The sequence below is a fragment of the Phyllobates terribilis genome, unplaced genomic scaffold, assembly GCF_046119375.1.
Source record: "Phyllobates terribilis strain yellow unplaced genomic scaffold, ASM4611937v1 Scaffold_11__3_contigs__length_659146591, whole genome shotgun sequence".
Taxonomy (NCBI): Eukaryota; Metazoa; Chordata; class Amphibia; order Anura; family Dendrobatidae; genus Phyllobates; species Phyllobates terribilis.
The window spans coordinates 320008500-320028962 of record NW_027362771.1 but is presented as its reverse complement, the minus strand read 5'-3'; the positions used below and the strand labels follow the sequence as shown (position 1 = coordinate 320028962).

General features: G+C 40.5%; 1 protein-coding gene across 8 annotated transcripts in view; it reads left to right on the top strand.

Moving 5' to 3' along the window:
- The window catches only part of SBF1 (SET binding factor 1), a 119495-nt gene that overhangs the window by 39858 nt on the left and 59174 nt on the right, over window positions 1–20463 (top strand). For 4 of the 8 annotated variants that reach the window (XM_073652588.1, XM_073652590.1, XM_073652586.1 and 1 more), the window contains exons 2-6: window positions 9137–9222; window positions 17588–17719; window positions 19169–19291; window positions 19549–19659; window positions 19876–19899. In XM_073652588.1, coding sequence (XP_073508689.1) covers window positions 9137–9222; window positions 17588–17719; window positions 19169–19291; window positions 19549–19659; window positions 19876–19899 — 476 coding nt within the window. The remainder of the gene's footprint in view (window positions 1–9136; window positions 9223–17587; window positions 17720–19168; window positions 19292–19548; window positions 19660–19875; window positions 19900–20463) is intronic. The other 4 variants (XM_073652592.1, XM_073652591.1, XM_073652589.1 and 1 more) reach the window with 1 other exon arrangement.

Here is a 20463-nt window from a genome sequence, read left to right as displayed (position 1 = left end):
TCTCATGATCTCTTGAGGCAGCTCTCCGTTCCCTTGCAGTTTTGCCTCTTCAGATGCTGCTGTGTATATCACAAATATATGACCAGCTCATCAGGAAGTCATATGGAAGTACTCTAAAGGAATAATTATAAAGACCTGCATACTAAAACCCATCAGGGATTAAAAAAGATAGTTAACAAGTACATTTTGCGCATACACTGAAACAAAAAAGCTAGGAGAACCTGGATGGTCAATTCCAAGGAAATCTATCACCAGGTTTTTTCTATGTAATTTGGCAGCAGCATGAGGTAGGGATTCCCTGATTCCAGCGATGTATCACTTAATTTACTGGGTGCAGCAGTTATGATGGTCACAGTTTTCTCTTCTCCTGATGTAGCAGAGCTCAGTTGTTGAGCTGTGTATAACTCCACCGACACTACAACTCTCTGTGTACATTTTATAGTGACAGAGGGCTTCTAATCCGTGCTGGGAGCCTGGTTGGACTAGGATGCACGAGGCTAGTTCTCCTCTAGTGATCACCTGCTGATAAAACACTGTATTAAAACAGCAAAACACCGCTCAATAAGTGACACATCACTGGAATCAGGGCTTTTGCTACTACATCATGGTTCTCCCAGATTACATAGCAAAAACCTGGTGACAGATTTCCTTTTAAAGGTTTGTGCACGTGAAAAATAGGATGTCTGGAAAAAGCCACAAGGAGATTTAAATAAATTTGCACCAAATCAAGAATTATTTGTGAATTTTCCCATAGAACAAAACAGCCAAGCATTTAGTTATATACACTCTCTACTTGGCGCTTCTGTAGCAACCTTTCCATGGTCCTGGCCGATTGCTGTACACTGACCTCCTGCAAAGATCACCTTCTGTGATTGACTGCAGTGTACGCTTGTCTTTACGACCACGCATTATTGCTGAAGCCAGCTGGGGACCAGGAAAAATGGCCACAAACTGCCAGCAAAGAGGAGAATAGACTTTTTTTTTAATCATTTTAATTTTACCTGGACCGGCTGATTTCGCTGCATATCGGGAGGTATTTTGTATTAAGATCTGGAACAGTTGAGTTTTGGCATTAATTTTGACTTTGCTGCCAAACTCAATGATGAAAATACGCAACCAATCTGGGAACAATTCTTGTATTGGCATGCTGTAGATGTGCAAATGTGCACTGAATATATCTGCAGTGTGGATGAGTTTTGTTTAGATCTCCTCCACTTTGCTGCTAGTGTTTTCTTGAAGTAGCTGATTCTCCATCCGCTAATGTGGACAGAAAATCTGTACCATTTCTGTCCCATTTGGACATACTATGCCCTAATATATCAGATGGCTCTCTGCTGCATGATTCATAAGAAAAGTACACTTTTCCAGTGGACATTTCCTCCCAAGAATCTGTAGAAGAGTGATTGAATTTGTCCTGCTGAAGAACAAAAAATTGCACCACATCCAGATTCTTGTTTTGTGGTTTTTTTTGTACATTTTTTTATTTTAACATTGCGTGGCCACAACTCTAACAGCAGGAGGCAGCCTCACAAAAAGACTACAGACAGCACTTATCTAAGATTGGAAAGAAGAATAAGTGGAAAAATCTGTAAAGCATAGAACATGGAAGATTTTGCACCAGACAATGCTTAATTAACAAAGTAGCCTGATGAGCTAAAAAGTCTGAGAGAAGAGAATAAGCAGGAAAGGGAAAAAAGAAAAAAAATAATCCACAGGGTTGTCTAGGACATGTCAACTGCAAAATGAATGCTTGCTAAGCTACAGTTTAGCTGATCATGTGTGAGAACTATGCTAGGTTTGACCGGTATAGTTTTTTGGAAGACCAACCAGTGATACCAGGTCTTGCTAAAGGAAAATGTTGTGTTCTGTGATTTCTGTGAAATCTAGTCCCCTATCCTTATAATCTCATTCACCTTGGAGAACCAGAGACCTAATGAGGGAGGATCTATTAGCCTCCATAAGATACTAACTTTTTGGCTCCATTTCTTTACAGCAGTGGTTCTCAACTCCAGTCCTCAAGACCCACCAACAGATCATGTTTGCAGCATTTCATTAGTATTACACATTTAATAATTCCATCACCTGTGCAATACTAAGGAAATCCTGAAAATATGATCTGTTGGTGGGTCTTGAGGACTGGAGTTGAGAACCACTGCTTTACAGCATTTAAGGCCTTTAAAGGGAACCTGTCAGGTTGGATGACTCTATTAACCTGAACTTCAAGTATGTCACCTGTTCTGAAAGTGCAGTACAGGGAGAAAATGACACTTATTTCTATGGAAGCCGTTGGCTTTCAGTCATTACAGTATCTTAGGTATCCTTGGTTACTACCACTCATATAGTGACAGTTGTTAGTGGTCTTAAAGGGGTATTCCCATCTCCAAGATCCTATTCCAATATTTAATAGGTGTTATAATATTAGCAAATACCTCCAAATACAAATATAGTATAGTCCTCCTGATTTGCTATTTCGCTTTCTCTATGCCGGGCATTGCAGTAGCTTAAGTATCCATGATTACGACCACTAACAGCTAACTAACTACTCACTATGAGTGATTGTAAGTAACCATGGATACCTAACCTAATGCAATGCACATAGGGTAAGTGACATAGCGAATCAGAAAAACAATACTACTTTTCAAATTGGAGGAATTTGCTAATATTATTATTATTATTACTACACTTACTATATATTGGAGAAGGGAATACCCGTTTAGTTCTATTAATTTGTATATTGAATCTACACGACCTGACGGGTTCACTTTAAGTGGTTGGTTTAGGGGAGTGCAAGATACTACTCTTCAACTTGGTAATAAAGGCAGAAAAGGAGTGCCACATGTATCTTCACTTCTCTATAAAGAGACTTGGTAACAATTAAAGCAGGTTTATGGTTTGTGTATTATGGTCTTTTTAATGGGGATTCTACAAAAGCGGTAGTGGTTTTCGACACCTGTAAATTCTTGAGACGACTGAGATACTTGTAATGAATCATCACAGGAAGAACTGCATCGCTCTCCTTTGTGGCAGCAGCATCATGTGCACAACGTGTATACCAAGTAACGTGAAAGTTGTTGATTTGGCATGGCTGTCTATTAATCTAGGAATGTCATTATCTTTATTTAATTGGCAGTGATGATGGTTGTGATGCAGAAGGTGTTCATTGTTACTTGGTAATTCTTAGGCTATCGGATTACCGTCAAATGAGTTCCTTCTTTGCTTAAATTGTGTATTGGATCATTTCACTCCTTCCGTATGCTGTATAATTTAGATATGGCTACATATGGAGATTTTTGCCAGGAATTTGGAGCTCCAATTCCCATAAAAAATACAGTGCATTGTGAAAGTATTTGGTCCCCTTGAAATTTTCTACCTTTTGCCACATTTCTGGCTTCAAACATAAAGATATGAAATTCTAATTTTTGGGGGAAGAATCAACAAGTGGGACACAATCGTGAAGTGGAACAAAATTTATTGGATATTTTAAACGTTTTTAACTAATTAAAAACTGAAAAGTAGAGCGTGCAATATTATTCGGCCCCTTTACTTTCAGTGCAGCAAACTCAAATGACTGGTAATGATAAATAGAATCCACCTGTGTGTAATCAGGTCTCCGTATAAATGCACCTGCTCTGTGATAGTCTCAGGGTTCTGTTTCAAGTGCAGAGAGCATCATGAAGCCCAAGGAACTCACCAGGCAGGTCCAAGATACTGTTGTGGCGAAGTTTAAAGCCGGATTTGGATACAAAAAGATTTCCCAAGTTTTAAACATCTCAAGGAGAACTGTGCAAGCGATCATATTGAAATGGAAGGAGTATCAGACCACTGCAAATCTACCAAGACCCGGCCGTCCCTCTAAACTTTAATCTCGAATAAGGAGAAGACTGATCAGAGATGCAGCCAAAAGGCCCATGATCACTCTGGATGAACTGCAGAGATCTACAGCTGAGGTGGGAGAGTCTGTCCATAGGACAACAATCAGTCGTACACTGCACAAATCTGGCCTTTATGGAAGAGTCGCATGAAGAAAGACATTTCTCATTTTCAAAAAGTCTTGTTTGAAGTTTGCCACAAGTCACCTGGGAGACACCAAACATGTGGAATAAAGTGCTCTGGTCAGTTGAAACCAAAATTTAACTTTTTGGCCACAATGCAAAACGATATGTTTGGCGTAAAAGCAACACAGCTCATCACTCTCAAAACACCATCCCCACTGTGAAAGATGGTGGTGGCAGCATCATGGTTTGGGCCTGCTTTTCTTCAGCAGGGACAGGGAAGATGGTTAAAATTGATGGGAAGATGGACGGAGCCAAATACAGGACCATTCTGGAAGAAAACCTGTTGGAGTCTGCAAAAGACCTAAGATTGGGATGGAGATTTATCTTCCAACAAAACAATGATCCCAAACATAAAGCAAAATCTACAATGGAATGGTTCAAAAATAAACGTATCCAGGTGTTAGAATGGCCAAGTCAAAGTCCAGACCTGAATCCAATCGAGAATCTGTGGAAAGAGCTGAAAACTGCTGTTCACAAACGCCCTCCATCCAACCTCAATGAGCTTGAGCTTGAGCAAGGAAGAATGGGCAAGAATTTCAGCCACTCGATAGAGACATACCCCAAGCGACTTGCAGCTGTAATCGCAGCAAAAGGTGGCCCTACAAAGTATTAACTCAAGGGGGCCGAATAATATTGCACCCCCCCACTTTTCAGTTTTTAAAAGTTTAAAATATCTAATAAATTTCATTCCACTTCACGATTGTGTCCCACTTGTTGTTGAATTTTATATCTTTATGTTTGAAGCCAGAAATGTGGCAAAAGGCAAAAAGTTCAAGGGGGCCAATACTTTCATAATGCACTGTATATATCAAGTAATTAAAGGAGTTTATTAGTGTCTGATCTGTGTGGATCACACTGCTGGTGGAGATGGCTTTTATGTGTATTTTTTTAATCAAAATAGTGTTAACCAAGTACCCCCATCTTATTTCCATGTACTTACTTTTCATTAGTGTGAATGCACACATGTGCAGTGCTCGAATACCAACATGTATGTGCTTGGGCTTTTTTTTTCTGCTTTCTTATTGTATAATTAAGATATGGCTACATGTTCCAATACATCCATGCAGGAGATTTTAGGTGGAAATACAGAGCTCCATTTCCCATAAAAATACGGTATATATCAAGTAATTAAAGGGATTTTGCCTTAATCATGATAGGATAATTGATTAGTGTCTGATCTATGTGGGTCTTAGGACTTTCACAGATAAAAACGGAAGTCAGTGTAACCTGTGAGTCAAGTGGTTATGTACATACGCAATCACCGCTCTATTCAAAGCGTATACGGCAGGCGAATATATTGCAGGTTACACATAATCACTGAGCTTTATATTAGGCTGATACTTCCTTCTGTTACTTGTTAAAAAATAAGTACTATAAATATATAGGGTACACTATTCTGAAAGGGAACCTGTCACTTGAGTCATGCTGCCCAAACCACGGACAGACTGAATCAGAGCCTGGCTGCACGATTGCAGCCAGGTATGCTTTTCTTTAAAACGCCAAAACGTTTGAAGAGCCTTGTTCTCACCGTCCCGCTCCAATTGACTGGCACATTTTATTGTACATAGGGAGAGACTGGTCAATCCCCTGGAACTGAGCTTCCCAGGAGATCGCAATTCACACTACATGCTTTGTAGTATATAGTATAAGCGGAAATATGGTTGCACATTCAAGTCTCATAAGGGGACTAAAAAATAATAGTAATTGAAAAATTCCCCTTTCCTCCTTTTAAAAGTAACTAGACCTATTTGGTATTGCTGCATCTGTAAACGTCTGATCTATCAAAATATAACATTAATCAACTTGTTGGTAAAGAGAGAAAAACTTTGAAATTCCACAACTGCGCTTTCAGTCACCACACCTCCCTAGAGAAAATGTGATTAAAAAGTGATCAAAACTTTGTATGTACCCCAATATGGCGTGAATGAAACGTTATCTTGCAAAGAAAAAAACAAGCCCTCACACAAGCGCCACAAGCGGAAAAATGAAAATGTTACTTACAGTTCTTGAAAAATAGCAACACAAACTCATTTCTTTTTTTATACTAACTTGCATAGTATTTTTCTTTTTTTTTTTTTTTTTTTTTTTTTAAGAAATTTTATATCGCCCAGGGCTGTGGAGTCAGTCTGTATAAAATGGACCAACTCCGACTCCTAAAATATATAATAAATTTGCTAGAGTAGGTCAATGCAGTTTGTGGGGAATATTTTTTCATAAGAATTTGGGAAAGTCATGAAATGTCCTATAAATGTCTGTCCTATTCCTGATCTAAGGGTCTAGACTTTTAGCCGAGATGAATCTGTGCTACAGTAAATTTATCACTTAAACATGAGCCATGTATGAGGGAGTTGGAGGTTTGGCTTACCGATTCCACAGCCTTGGTATCGCCGTTATTCTACTGACCTGTAGAATCATATTTACCATACAATGATGCCGTAAAAACAAAATCCAAAAAACAGCAGTATTGCATTTTTTTCAACATTTCATCCCAATTGGATTTTTTTTTAATGGTTTTTCACTAAATTGTATAGTTAATAGTGTTGCGCGAATGTACTCGGATAAGGGGTTATCAGAGCACGCTCGAGTCCTAATGGAGTATCTTCGGCGTTAAATGTTTGGGTCACCGTGGCTGCATGTCTCGCGGCTGTTTGACAGCCACAACACATGCAGGGATTGCCTAACAGCCGCGAGAGATGCAGCTGTGGTGACGCGAACATATTTTCCTAGCACGCTGAAGATACTCAATTAGGACTTGAGCGTGTTTTGATAACCCCTTATAGCCACACATTCGCACTGCACTAATAGTGAAATAAATGGTGTCATTCAAAACTACAATTTATCTTGCTAAAAAATAAGTCTTCATACAGCTTTGTTGACGGAAAAATAAAAAGGTTATGGTTCTTGGAGGTAAAAAACAAAAAATTGTGCAGGTCTCTAATAAAGTAAAAAATTGTTGGTATCTGATTTCTATTTCTCCTCTATTGGCCAGTTGTGAAGGGCAGTTATATAGACTTTCTCCCTGGAGGACCTGTCCAGCATTACACTGACAAGTTAAAGGGGTTGTATTGGTAAAATAGAACTTTTCCCATGGGGCTGTATATATAAAATATAACAAACTCAATCATACTCTACCGGCACCAGCCTGGATCTGAGAAGAGCATCATCGGATGTTTAAGGCTGCGTGCCCACTATGCATTTTTCAAGCGTTTTTGCTGCGGAATTTCCGCAGCGAAAACGCTTAAAAACGCATAAAAAACGCTTAAAAATGCTTGGTAATACGTGCCCCATGGCCCCCAATGATGATCCGCATGTGCTGTGCACATGCTGCGGAAATTTCCGCTGCGGATTATCATTGCGGAAAAATACGCAGCATGTCCATTAATTTTGCGGACACGCAGCGTAATTGCTGCCATTGACTTGCATTGAATCGCATAATATCCGTATGAGCACATGTGCACAAGTGGATATTATGCGATGGTACCTGGGTTTGGAGAAGAGGAGACTCTCATCCAGACTCGGGTACCATAGAACCTGTTAAAAAAATAAAATGTTTAAATAAAAATTATACTTACCTTCCAATGGCCCCCGGTGTTTTCTCCGCTACATCCGGTCTGTTGTATGGGTCGCGGTGATGTGCAAGGACCTGCCATGACGTCATTTAGTTATGTGACTGGTCACGTGACCTGTCACATGACTAAATGACGTCATGGCAGGTTCTTTCACACCACCGCAAGCAGTGAAAGAGACCGGACGCAGGGGATAAAAGACCGGGGGCCCTCGAAAGGTAAGTATAATCTTTATTTTTTATTTTTTTTACCATTCTTACTCTTTTTTTTTTTTTAAACTATTACTTGGTCACACTATATAAATCCATGCCGTTTCCATGTATTTATATAGTGTGACCAAGTTGTCAAGCACTTTTCCAAGTGATGCTAAAATCGCTTATAAAAGCGCTTGATAACCCGCATGCAGAAATGCATGTGAAGAACGCTTCTACCTGGCAGGAAAAACGCATGTAAAAAAAATCTGCATGCGTTTTTCCTGCCAGGGAGAAGCGGAAAAAATCTGCAGCATTTCTGCATCATGGGCACTTAGCCTTATGATGATGTGCTTCTCAAAGTGCAGCCGATCACAGGCCACAGTGGTTCCACAAAGTGTCCACATGCTGTGGCCCATTATAATTATTTTTAAAGGGGTGTCTGGACAACATCTAATGACTTGCTGCTCAAGATCACTTGGCCACTGCAGCTAAAGACAGGCCACAGCAGACTGGTCACATCACTACTTTGTCTCTGCACAGACCACAGAGCGGCCTGTGCTGGATCCAGGTGGGTGCCTGTAAGAGCAAATTATTTATTTTTTTTAAAGGGGTTTTCCCACAACCAAAGTACATTTTAATTAATCGATCTTAGAATAAAATGAAGTTGCTGTAATATCTGTATACTCTTTGCACCCCCTACCCAGGAGATGCGGTATGATCAGACCATGTTCCTGTACGGTCAGACACAGCCATTACATAGTACACAGCAGGGACACATTTATAAGATTATCTCAGCACAGGAACATTTTTTAAACCCATCCAATTGTGGCACTTATTATTCAAAGATCTATTGATTAAAATGTTGATTAAAATTAACGTTGTTGGAAAGCCCCTTTAATCATTTAGTCCTTATTTATTTTACCCTTTTAAGGATAATCATTGGTGGTCCCAGCGCATTGGCCTTTGTGTCACCTTATTACTAACAAACCCTTCCAACAAAGAGGGATTGTCCAAAATTGAAAATGCCTTGTACATTTTTTGGATCTCTGGTGCTTCAGCACATTTGTGTTAATTTCTAACTCTGGAAATTTTCCTGACCACCACACTTTACATGATATCAGCATGTGTAGTATTCTTATTGCTGCGTCTTGCTGTTTTTTCCCTTTTCTTCTATATTACCAAGATTCTCTTATCACGATCATTATTTCATTTTATCTCCCTAAATGAAAATAATTTGGACAAGACTATCTTTCTGCGTTAATAGGATGATGTATTATGTTCAGTTGCAATATTGTATTTAAAGTTATTTTTCTCTCCATAGGTAGCAGCATAGGGCAAGGCAAGATTCTGCAACGTTTCCCTGAAAAAGATTGGGAAGATAACCCCTTTCCCCAAGGCATTGAACTTGTAAGTATTGTATTCTGTTTAAGTTAGTTATCCAGCCTTTCATAATTGCTGTCCTATATATAGTATAGGCAAGCAATATTAAATTGGTGGGGGTCTGACTCTATGCAACCCCGCTGATCAATTGTTTGAAGAGACTGTAGTGCTCATGCCAGCACTGCTGGAGTGCCAAAAGTCAGATACCAATCAAGTTGTTGATGTCCTCTTCTAAGAATAGGCATTCTTTTAAAATAGGAGTCTGTAAAGGCCCCATCACACTAAGCGATGCAGCAGCGATCCCGACAACGATACGACCTGTCAGGGATCGTTGCTGCATCGCTAATACATCGCTGGTGAGCTGTCAAACAGGCAGGCTCACCAGCGATCAGGGGAGCAGCGATATCGTGGAAAGAATCGTTCCACGATGTCCTGCTCCCGTTACCAGCCTGCTGCTTAAGCAGGAGCAGGCTAGTAACTATGGTAAATATCGGGTTACTAAGTGCGTGTGTGCCCCTAGTAACCCGCTGTTTACCATGGATACCACTCTGCTACGGTGAGGTTACCGTTCACTTTAGCAGAGTCGTATCCATGATAAACATCGGGTTACTAGGGGCATACGCGCACTTAGTAACCCGCTGTTTATCATGGATACGACTCTGCTAAGGTGAACGGTAGCCTCTGTGCACCGTAGCAGAGTGGTATCCATGGTAAACAGCGGGTTACTAAGTGCGCGTGTGCCCCTAGTAACCCGATGTTTACCATGGATACCAGCCTGATCGTTGGTCCCGCTGGTCACACACAGCGATGTGTGCTGGCCAGCGGGAGGCCAACGACCAAAAAATGGTCCAGGACACTTTGCAGCGATCAGCGACCTCACAGCAGGGGCCTGATCGTTGCAAAGTGTCACACATAGCGACATCGCTGGTGAGGTCGCTGTTGCGTCACCAAAACAGTGACTCAGCAGCGATCTCGCTAGCGATATCGCTATGTGAGATTGGGGCTTTAGATAAACCCTGCACCCCCCAGCTGGAAATATGGGCATTCAGGTTTTTGAAGGGTAAATCCATTGACACCAACCTTTATATTCCTGAGAAATCAGCATTTTACTTTATATTCAAATGAATCATTAAGTGCTCTGGGAGTGAAGGAGCACTTCCTGTGCTATTTTTCCCACCCACCACTAGTCTCTATATGAATGAATGAAATTACAGTGAGCTATGGCTGTTGCTAGGCCGGGCAACCACCTTAGAAAGCATTGGCTGTCTGGTCTTCTGTGAAGTCTGTTGTTACTCTGTTACTGCCTACCACTGAATCTTTACAGCGTGCGCACCGCATACTGTTAGGATTTTCTGGTATTAGTTGCTGAGAGCGGGCGCTGAAGTGACCGCAAGCATTTTGAATGTTTGCATACTTCCGGCTACAATCCGACTAAACATGCTCGACCTCGCTGAATTCATTTTTATTGAGAGAGGCCAATCAAGTCTAGTTGGATGTGGCCTGAAGTATGCAATTCACATGCTTGCGGTCACATGACTGCCTGTTCTTGGCAGCAAGACTGGAGAATCCTGACATCGTGTGGTGTGCGCTGTAAGGCTATGTTCACACGTTGCGTTTTTGATGCATCTTAAAATTTGCATTAAAAAAAGCATTTTACAGTACAAGCAAAAGCTGAGCTTTCAGAAATCTCATGCACACAGTTTTTTTTCCTAACTGAATTGGAAAAATGCTGCATTTTTTAAAACTGCAGCATGTCTCTTCTTTCAACATTTTTGCAGCGTTTTTTCACCCATAGAAAGCAATGAATAAGTGCAAAGAGACAGCAAAAATGCAGCAAAAAACGCAGGTATCAGGTTTTGCTGCCTTTTTGGTGCAGAAAACTCAGGAAGTTGCATCATGTTTTGTGGGACAATAAACTCTATCAGCATGCGCAAGAGACAAATATACCTGAAAAAAATGCAGCAAAATCGGCTTTTTGTAAGCAGCTTCTTTACTGCAAAGAGAGTAGGTTTTACCTACAGAAAAAAACGCAATGTGTGAACATGGCCTAAAGGGTATGTTCACACATGGCACTTTTGCAACTTTTTTTTCCCCGCAACCTAAACCTTCACTCTTAACAGTTTAAATGCTTCGTATAAAATTCAGCAATTAGCTGATTTTTTTTGCTGCTTTTTTCAGGTGGATTACATATATGGTAATGTATGTACATGTTAATAATGTTTTATTTACCATTAGTGCAGAACAAATTTTATGTTTTTTTTTGTTTTTGTTTTTTTTGCACTTTTATGGATGAACAAATGCTGTAAAAATGCTTCAGATATTCAAAACTGCTGCAGCGCTAAAATTCAGTCAGGAAAAAAAGCTGTGTGTGCATGAAATTTTCTGAAATCTCCTAGCTTTTGCTGGTATTGTAAAATGCAGCTTTTCTGCAGAAAAAAAACACCGCAAAAAGATACAAAAATACAGCGTGTGAACATAGCCTAAGGATTCAGAAGTCTGCAGTCAATGACTGAAGACTTTTAGCAGAAGACCGGGACAACCCCTTTAAGGGCTATATCATGGCCAGATCACTTAATGCTTCTTTTGCATATGTATGAAAATGAGACTGCAGCAACAAATAAAGGTGTTGAAGAATTTACATTACAAAGACCTGCATGCTCATATATATATTTTTGGAGGGTTGATCTTACAGATTCCCTTTAAATGTCTTTTGAGTTTTATTCTCTGCAGATTTTGGTTTTCAAATTCCACTTCCTTTAGGGTGGTACAGCTGAAGATTTTGTTAGACTTTCATAAGTAGTAAAATGAACCTACAAGGATCATTTCATATACCAGGACAATTAATTCTTTCACTATGGTCCATGAAATGTAAGTTTCCAAGCTTCACATGTAATATGCTTGTGGTGGAAAGAGCATGAAGCCAGTGACATCCAGCTTCAGCCCACAGCTGCAGGGGCGGATGTGATGTTAGAGGGAGTTCATTTGGTGACCTGGGCAGACCAATCACATGCAGACATTTTTTTTGCCTTGGTGTTAAAGAGAACCCATTACCTTTATTTTGTAATGTAAAGTAAAGAAGACATGGCTTTAATGGCTACAGGGGCCGAACTGTACGCTGCATCTTCTCCTCCCTGTCTGTGATTCCCCGGCCTCTCCGCCTGCCTCCCTTCTGTGAATGACTGGTCACTGCTGACATTTCAAACATGGGAGACTGCTCGTTCACAGAGGCAAGTGGAGGAGCTGAGGAATCAGACAGGAAGGATTAGACCCAGTGCACAGTCAGTCCCCTGTGCACCGAAATCTAATTAGCAGAAAACTTTAAATGGTGATTAACCCCTTCACAACATTTGACATAAGTTTACGTCATGGTCTAGAAGGAGTTCCCGCAAAATGACGTAAATTGACATCATGCGGGCACAGGAGCTGTGCCCCACGATTGCCGCCAGCAGCTCAGCTTAAGTTTTATATCCGACCTTCGGCTGTCACGGCTAGGAGCGGTGCCAGCACTGCCCGGGCCATTTATCGCCGTAAATGCTGCATTTATAAGGCTGGGAGATGGAGGAGGCTCCCTTTCCTGTCAATCTGTGTCCCCATGATGTCATTGCGAGGGCCCAATTGTTACCATTGCCACGTGAGGGCGCCATGACGAACTCTGGGTCTGCGAGCTACGAAGGCCTATTTAGACCATGCTGAGCGCATGGTCTAAAAGGCAATTTGTCAGTGCAACACTGACAGGTATAATGCATTGCAATGCATTATAGCAGCGATGAGCGTATTAAACTAAGTAATAAAGTGAAAAAAATAAAGTATAAAAAATGTAAAAATAGTAAAAATAAATAAAGAAAGAAAATGTTAAACCATTAAGTAGGTAAATTTATGTAAAAAAATAAATAAAAATAAACAAAAAAAAAATGCAGTTCCCGGAAACGACCCAACCGGAACTCCATTAAAAAAAATAAAATAAAAAAGTGGCAAAAAAAAAGCTTCATCATATCACTGAACAAAAAAGGAATAAAACGTAATCAAAAAGTTGAATCAATGTAAATAAAAATGGTACCACTGAAAGCGCCTCCATGTCTCGCAAAAAACAAGCCGACAGGCAGCTCTGTGGTGGAGAAATAAAAAAAAGTTACAGCTCTCAGAATAAAGCGATGCAAACATACTGTAATTCTTTTCTATGAAATAGTTTGTGTAAAAGCACCAAAACATAAAAAAATTATTTAATTGTGGTATTGCTGTAATCGTACTTATCTGAATAATAAAGCTGTCTAATCACTTACCACAAGGTGAACGGCATAAAAGAAAAAAATTCCTGAATTGCTTCATTCTACCTCCCAAAAATCAGAATAGAAAGAAACCAAAAAATGTTGTGCCCAAAAATGGTACCAATGAAAATGTCAACTTGTCCTGCAAAAAACAAACCGTCTATTGACTGTCTGCAGAAATCTAGAAAAATTTTTGCTCTCAAAAGTGATGCAACAAATTATTTTTTTGTTTTGTAAAAAGTTTTTTTTTGTGTGACCGCACCCAAACATAAAAAAAAACAATAGAAAACTGGTATCACTTATGGTAGATCGGCTCACTTGGTTGCACATAGAGGAAGACACAGGAACACTGTCTGTTTAAATCTTCTGTGGTTTATTAAGGGAACTGCATAAACCACGGCAATCTTGGCAAAACAAACACAGCCTTCCCGGACTACCAGGAAAACAAAACATAACGTATGGCACAGTTCTTGTTGCTACGGGTAAGCGCCAGCTTGAGGAACAAACACAAAGTTTAGCTTTCTTTCACATAACAAAAAACAGCTCCAGAGCTTGTGCCTCCAGACCCACCCCACACCAAATGCTCTAAAAGGCTGGGAATTTATCCTCTGACCACCTCCCCTCTTTACAGGTGTTCAATCACCCTAGCACTAAACGTGGCTGATTAACCCCTCATCACGAAGGTGTGCTTGAACATTTTTCCTATGTTTATATTACTGAGGCTAACCATCTCAGTGCTACAGATCTCCCTTCCAGTACTTTGCCAGTGACTGTCACACACACTAATCACACCGGCCGAAGAATAAAGTCGTCTAATCACTTATACCGCACGAGTAAAAAAATAAATAAAACCAATTCTTCCCCTGCTGTTGATTTGTTCATTCTGTCTCCCATAGATCGCAGTTAGGCTCGGCTCTTATTTATCCTGTGCTGAGCGCTTACACCGGGGTTTTTGTGTAAAACTCTGAAATAAGTGATTCAGACAGAATTCCCGGCAGAAGATTCCCTATAATGAGGCAGATGGAGGCACTGTGGATGCAGTCTGCCCTGAGATCCGGCGGTGTCCAGCTTTTTAAGCGTGCATAAAAGCATGGTCCGCCACAGTTTTGTGCACTTCTGAAAAGGAGACCCTTGAAAAGAGGCCAGAAGGAGTCCATAGTAATGCTGCTGCCTCTTCATAAAGATTTGGATCTGTCAGGGGTTTCATCTGAATCGCGTCATTCAGAGATTTAGATGGAAATCCTGATGTAAGTGCTCAGTGTAGGGCACAGGATAATTACGATCCAAAATGTTAAGTAAAATGTTCCCAATAAAAGCTTCAACTCAATCCACCAAAAAAAGCAAGTCCATGCTCAGGTCCTTCAACTGTCAATGGAAATATAGAGGGCTTTCACGTTACTGGCTCTGGAAAAGTGCTATGGCTCCTCACCTCCCAAAAGCGAGGGAATTCTGCGCTCCCAGATCCAAATGACCCCCTCCCTTCTGAGCCCCACAGTGTGCCTAAGCCACATTTAGCGGCCACATGTTTGGCATTTCTGTAGCGATGAGAGCCCGCTTAAGTTACGGGGTGCGTGTCTCCAGAAACACAAGCTGGGCATGCTATATTGGGCACTGCAATGTACGGGCACTGCACTGGCAGATTTGATATTTTCAATTTGCAACATCCATTGCTGCTTGTTTCTGGAACACACCCATGTAATCAAAATTGTCACAACGCCTGTAGGTAAATTCCCAGAGGGGTGTAATTTCCAAAATGGGGTCACTTGAAAGGGGATCCTGTTCTTCTGGCAATGAAGGGCTCTGTATATGGAGTCTGACTCTTGGAGAAGAAATTATTGTAGAATAGCTTGCAAATAGTACTCTGTCCTTCCCGAGTCTCGCCGTGCGGCTAAGCAGTGCTGTATGGTGTATTTCCATATTCTACAGAAATTGTGTGTCAAATTTTGGTGCAATTGTTACCCATTTCCTGATGTAAAAATGTAAAATTTGGGGCTAAAACAAAATATTTTTTTTGTAAAAAAAAAAAAAAAAATTTCTTCACTGCCCAATAATATAAAATTCTGTGGCACACCTGTGGTGTCAATATGATTACTGCAACCCTAGATGAATTCATTAAGAGGTGTAGTTTCGAAAATGCAGTCTCTTATTGGGGGGGGGTTCTGCTTTTCTGGCACCTCAGGGGCTCTCCCAGTGGGTCATGGCTCCCGCAAACCTTAACAGTAAAATCTTCACTATAATATGTTGCTCCTTCCCTTCTGAGCTTTCCACTGTGCCTCAAAAGTAGTTCCCGATTACATGTTGGGTATTGGCGCACTCAGGAGAAATTGCGGAACAAATTGAGGTCCATTTTTTTCCTATTGGCCCTTATAAAAATTAAAAACTTGGGTCTAAAACAACATTTTAGTGGTAAAAAATGTAGTATTATTTCTTCACCCCTCAGTGGTATAAAATTGTGAGGCACTTGGTGTCAACATGCTCATTGCATCCTAGATGAATTCATTCGGTGGGGTGGAGTTTGTAAAATGGGGACACTTACTGAGGGGTTCTCCTGTTTTGGCACCCCATTGGCTCTGCCAGTGTGACATGGCACCCTCAAACCATTCCAGCAAAATCTGAGCTCCAGTATAGGCACTCCTTCCCTACTGTGCTTGGCACTGTGCCTCAAAAGTAGTTTTCGATCACATATGGGGTATTGATGTACTCAGGTGAAATTGCGTAACAAATTGTGTGGTCCATTTTCTGCTATTATGCCTTTTGAAAATTAAAAACTTGAGGCCAAATCAACATTTTTTTAATGGAAAAATTGGTAATTTTCCATTGACTCAGCCCAATGTTATACAATTCTGTGAATCGCCCAAGGGATAAAAATGCTCACTACTATCCTAGATGAATTCCTCAAGAGGTTTCCAAAATGTGGTCACTTGTGGGGCTTTCTGCTCTTTTGGCATGTCAGGTGCTCTTCAAATGTGACATGGCATCCGCAATCTGTTCCAGCCAAAATTGAACTCCAGAATTCAAGTGGTGCATTTCCCTACCGAGCCATGCCGTGCTCCCAAACAGTAGTTTTCCTCCACATGTGGGGTATCTGCGTACTCAGGACAAATTGCATAACAAATTGTACAATCCATTTTCTCCTGTTATCCTTATGAAAATGCTAAACTTGGGGCTAAATCAACATTTTTGTGGGAAAAAGTAAAATTTTCTACCACATTGCTTTAATTCCGGTGAAGCACCTGAAGGGTTAATAAACTTTTTGAATGTGGTTTTGAGCTCTTTGAGGGGTGCAGTTTTTAAAATGCTGTCACTTTTGGGTATTTTCTGTCACATATGCCCCTCAATCATTTGAAATGGGATGTGGTCTCTAAAAAAAAAATGGATTTGTAAATTTTGTTGGAAAATTGAGAAATTGCTGAAACTTTTAACCCTTCTAACTTCCTAACGACCCAAAATTGTTTCCAGAATGATGCCAATGTAAAGTAAACATGTGATAAATGTTATTTATTAACTATTTTGTGTGATGTAACTCTCTGGTTTAAAGGCATAAAAATTAAAAGTGTTGAAATGTTCGAAATGTTTAAAATTATTGCCAAAATGTCGATATTTTCTCAAAAGAAACTCGAAAAAAATTTACCACTAACATGAAGTACAATCTCAGAATCACTGGGATCTGTTGAAGCGTTCTAGAGCTATAACCTCATAAAGTGACACTGGTCAGAATTGTAAAATTGGCCTGATCAGGAAGGTGAAAACGGGCTGGGCTACTGAAGGGGTTAAAGAAGAACAACAAATCGTATTTCTTCAAAGGTGTCAATGTATTCCATGTTACAGCTATGTCTTTACTTTACATATCTTGCTGTCAGGTTCTCTTTAAGTATTTGGGGAAGGTCTAGATGGTGCAGCCGAAACTCCGTCCACTGCGATGGCAAATTATTACACAACTGTGTTATACTATTGTGCGGCCACTGGCCCGCCTCGGGTTACTGGGACTTCAAATGCACCACTACAATGTATGAATCATCTTGGACACTTGCATTTGAGGGGCTAGAGACAATAGCCCCTCTTTCACTCTAAATGTCTGGAAATATTGTATGATTTGTCAATGCTCTTCTTTCTCTTGTTTTGCACAGTTCTGTCAGCCCAGTGGATGGCAGTTGTGTACAGAAAAGAATCCCCCGACGTTCTTCATTGCGGTTCTGACAGACATCAACTCAGAACGTCATTACTGTAGCTGTTTCACCTTTTGGGAGGAGTGTGCACAGGTGATTACTTCTTCCTTAGCTGCTTCTATTCTGTAGCACACCTACATTACATTGTTCTCTGGCTATGTTACATGAAATAAGAAGTGAAGGACTTTTTTTTTCTCCATACCTAGCAAGCCTTTATAGCACATTGGGTGTCTTCTCAATTTTATCTTATAGCACATTTATGATTGAGACTATTTGTGATGATAAATGACTACTTTATTATTATTATTATTATTAGATATTATAATTGTGTTCTTTAAAAAGAGTTTGTCACCCCCAAAACTCAGAACAAGCAAATGAAGGCGCTTCAGTACACCCTTGGCATGCTCAAGGGCTCAGTGCACCATTCTGCCCCCAATTACCATGCTGCAATCAAAATAAGGGGAGGTACATTTTGATTGCTTGCCCAGCTTGACTGCTTTCTGAAGTGACACAGCAGGAGCCCAGCGACCATGAGCACACAGTATAAGGCTATGTGCCCACGATGCAGAAATGCTCAGGATTTTTTCCTGAGCGTCTCTGCATCTCCCTGGCAGAAAAAACGCTGCGGATTGTACATGCGTTTTTCCTGCCAGGGACATGCGGAAGTGAAGCGTTCTTCACATGCATTTCCGCATGCGGGTTAACAAGAGCTTTCCAAGTGATTTTATCATCACTTGGAAAGTGCTTGTCAACTTGGTCACACTATATAAATTCATGCAAACGGCATAGATTTATATACTGTGACCTTAAAGAATGGTAAAAAATAAAAAAAATAAATCTATACTTACCTTCCGATGGCCCCCGGAGTCTTGCGTCGCTCCGTCTTCGCTTGCTGGCAGCTCGCGGTACACTACACTGAAGGACCTGCCGTCACATGGCTATGACGTCAGCGCAGGTCCTTCAGTTCACCGCGATCAGCCGGCAAGGGAAGACAAGGAGACCGGGGGCCATCAGAAGGTAAACATAATAATATTTATTTTTTATTTTATTCTTTTTTTTTTTACAGTTTTCTATGGTACCCGGGTCCGGAGGAGAGTCTCCTGTCCTCCACACCCGGGTACCATCCGCACATTGAAACGCATGGAATCTGCATGTACATATGCAGTGATGCGGAATCCATGCGCTTCAATGCAAGTCAATGGCGGCGAAAATGCAGCGCTTCCGCAAAATAATTGGTAGTGCTGCGTTTTTTTCCGCAATGATAATCCACAGCGGAAATTTCCGCAGCATGTGCACAGCACATGCGGATTATCATTGGAGAACATGGCAGGCCTTCTACCATGCGTTTTTTAAGCGTTTCTTTCTGCAGCATTTTTGCTGCTGCGGAAACGCTTAAAAAACGCATCATGGGCACACAGCCTAAGTGCTGCCGCACTCTCATATCTCTCTCTCGCTCTCCTGTCTGAAGGGGCTGCTTGCTTTACTTCCGTGTATCAGTGTACAGAGCAGCAATTAATCTGCAATTAATCATGTACTTTGTAGAATCTTATAGACCAGAGAGATGGGGACGCTGAGGAAGATGCCCCCTTACCATCTGCAACACAGCTTTATGCTCCAAAGACACTGGTACTTGTATCACGTCTGGATCATCCAGAAGTCTTTAGGGTGAGTGTACTTTGCTTGAGTAACATGAATTAGCTATGTATGCCCGCATTACTTTATACATAATATGCAGATGTATGTTTATTGAGTATGTGCCTGTAGACATTTCTGCTAGATGTATGTAAATGCTTACACCCTTCCAGTAGTCACCAGGTTCCATATCATTATATATAATTATGCTAGTGATATGTTTTACAGTGCTAGGAATGCGTGTATAGAAATCTAGTAACATATTGCATGTGTGATATTTCCCCGTACAGGACTCCCTAGGTCTGATCTACACCATTCATACAGACAGCCTCAGTGTATCCCTGGAGAATGTTGTGGGAAACCTACTAACTTGCACTGTCCCTGTCACTGGGGGCTCCCAGGTCTGTGTTACATAAGTTACCAAGTTATCTAAATTCTTCTCATTAAAGTCAATAAGATTATTATTTTCTGAAGGAAACATAGCCCAGTTACATAGTGGACAGACCAGAACATGCCAGTGGCTGTCTGCTTGTGTGGACTTTTCTTGTATTCAATATATTATTTGCTCTCCAGGTTTGTGCATTTTTTTTGACTCCATATTAATTTTTTCCTCCCAGTCTGACGTGGAGCAGGATGGTATGGTATGCACTTCATTATAATAGCTGACACGCTGCACACAGCCTCCTTTTCCTTTACCATTATCTCTATAGACCAAATGAAAGATCTTTTCTTTGGGTGCAAAATAAATAAATAAATAAAATCCACAAACTCCAAAATAGTAAATCATTTTATTTTTTAACCAAAAGTAGAGTACAGGAATAATGACTTGCTATCTTACTAAGATGAAAGCATATAAAGGGACTGTCTTAGGAAGCTAACACCTGTCTATATGGCCTGTTAAGTGGTCTCTGTTTTGTTTTTGTTTTTAATTTGTAAAACACCCTTTTATTGACCTAGCCTAAAAGCTGATTTCATAATACATTCTGCATATATTTTTACATAGAGCCATCAAACTTGAGAAGGTTGTTGCTTACTTTGAAAATCCATGTCAGAATAGCTGTGAAATCCATAAATTAAAATAAGCATTACATGAGTCCTGCTAGAGTTTGACACACAAAATACTAATTTCAGTTTTAAGTAAGTAAACTTTCATAAAGTATTATGCAACCATTTTACATGGATTTTCAAAGTAAGCACACCAGCCT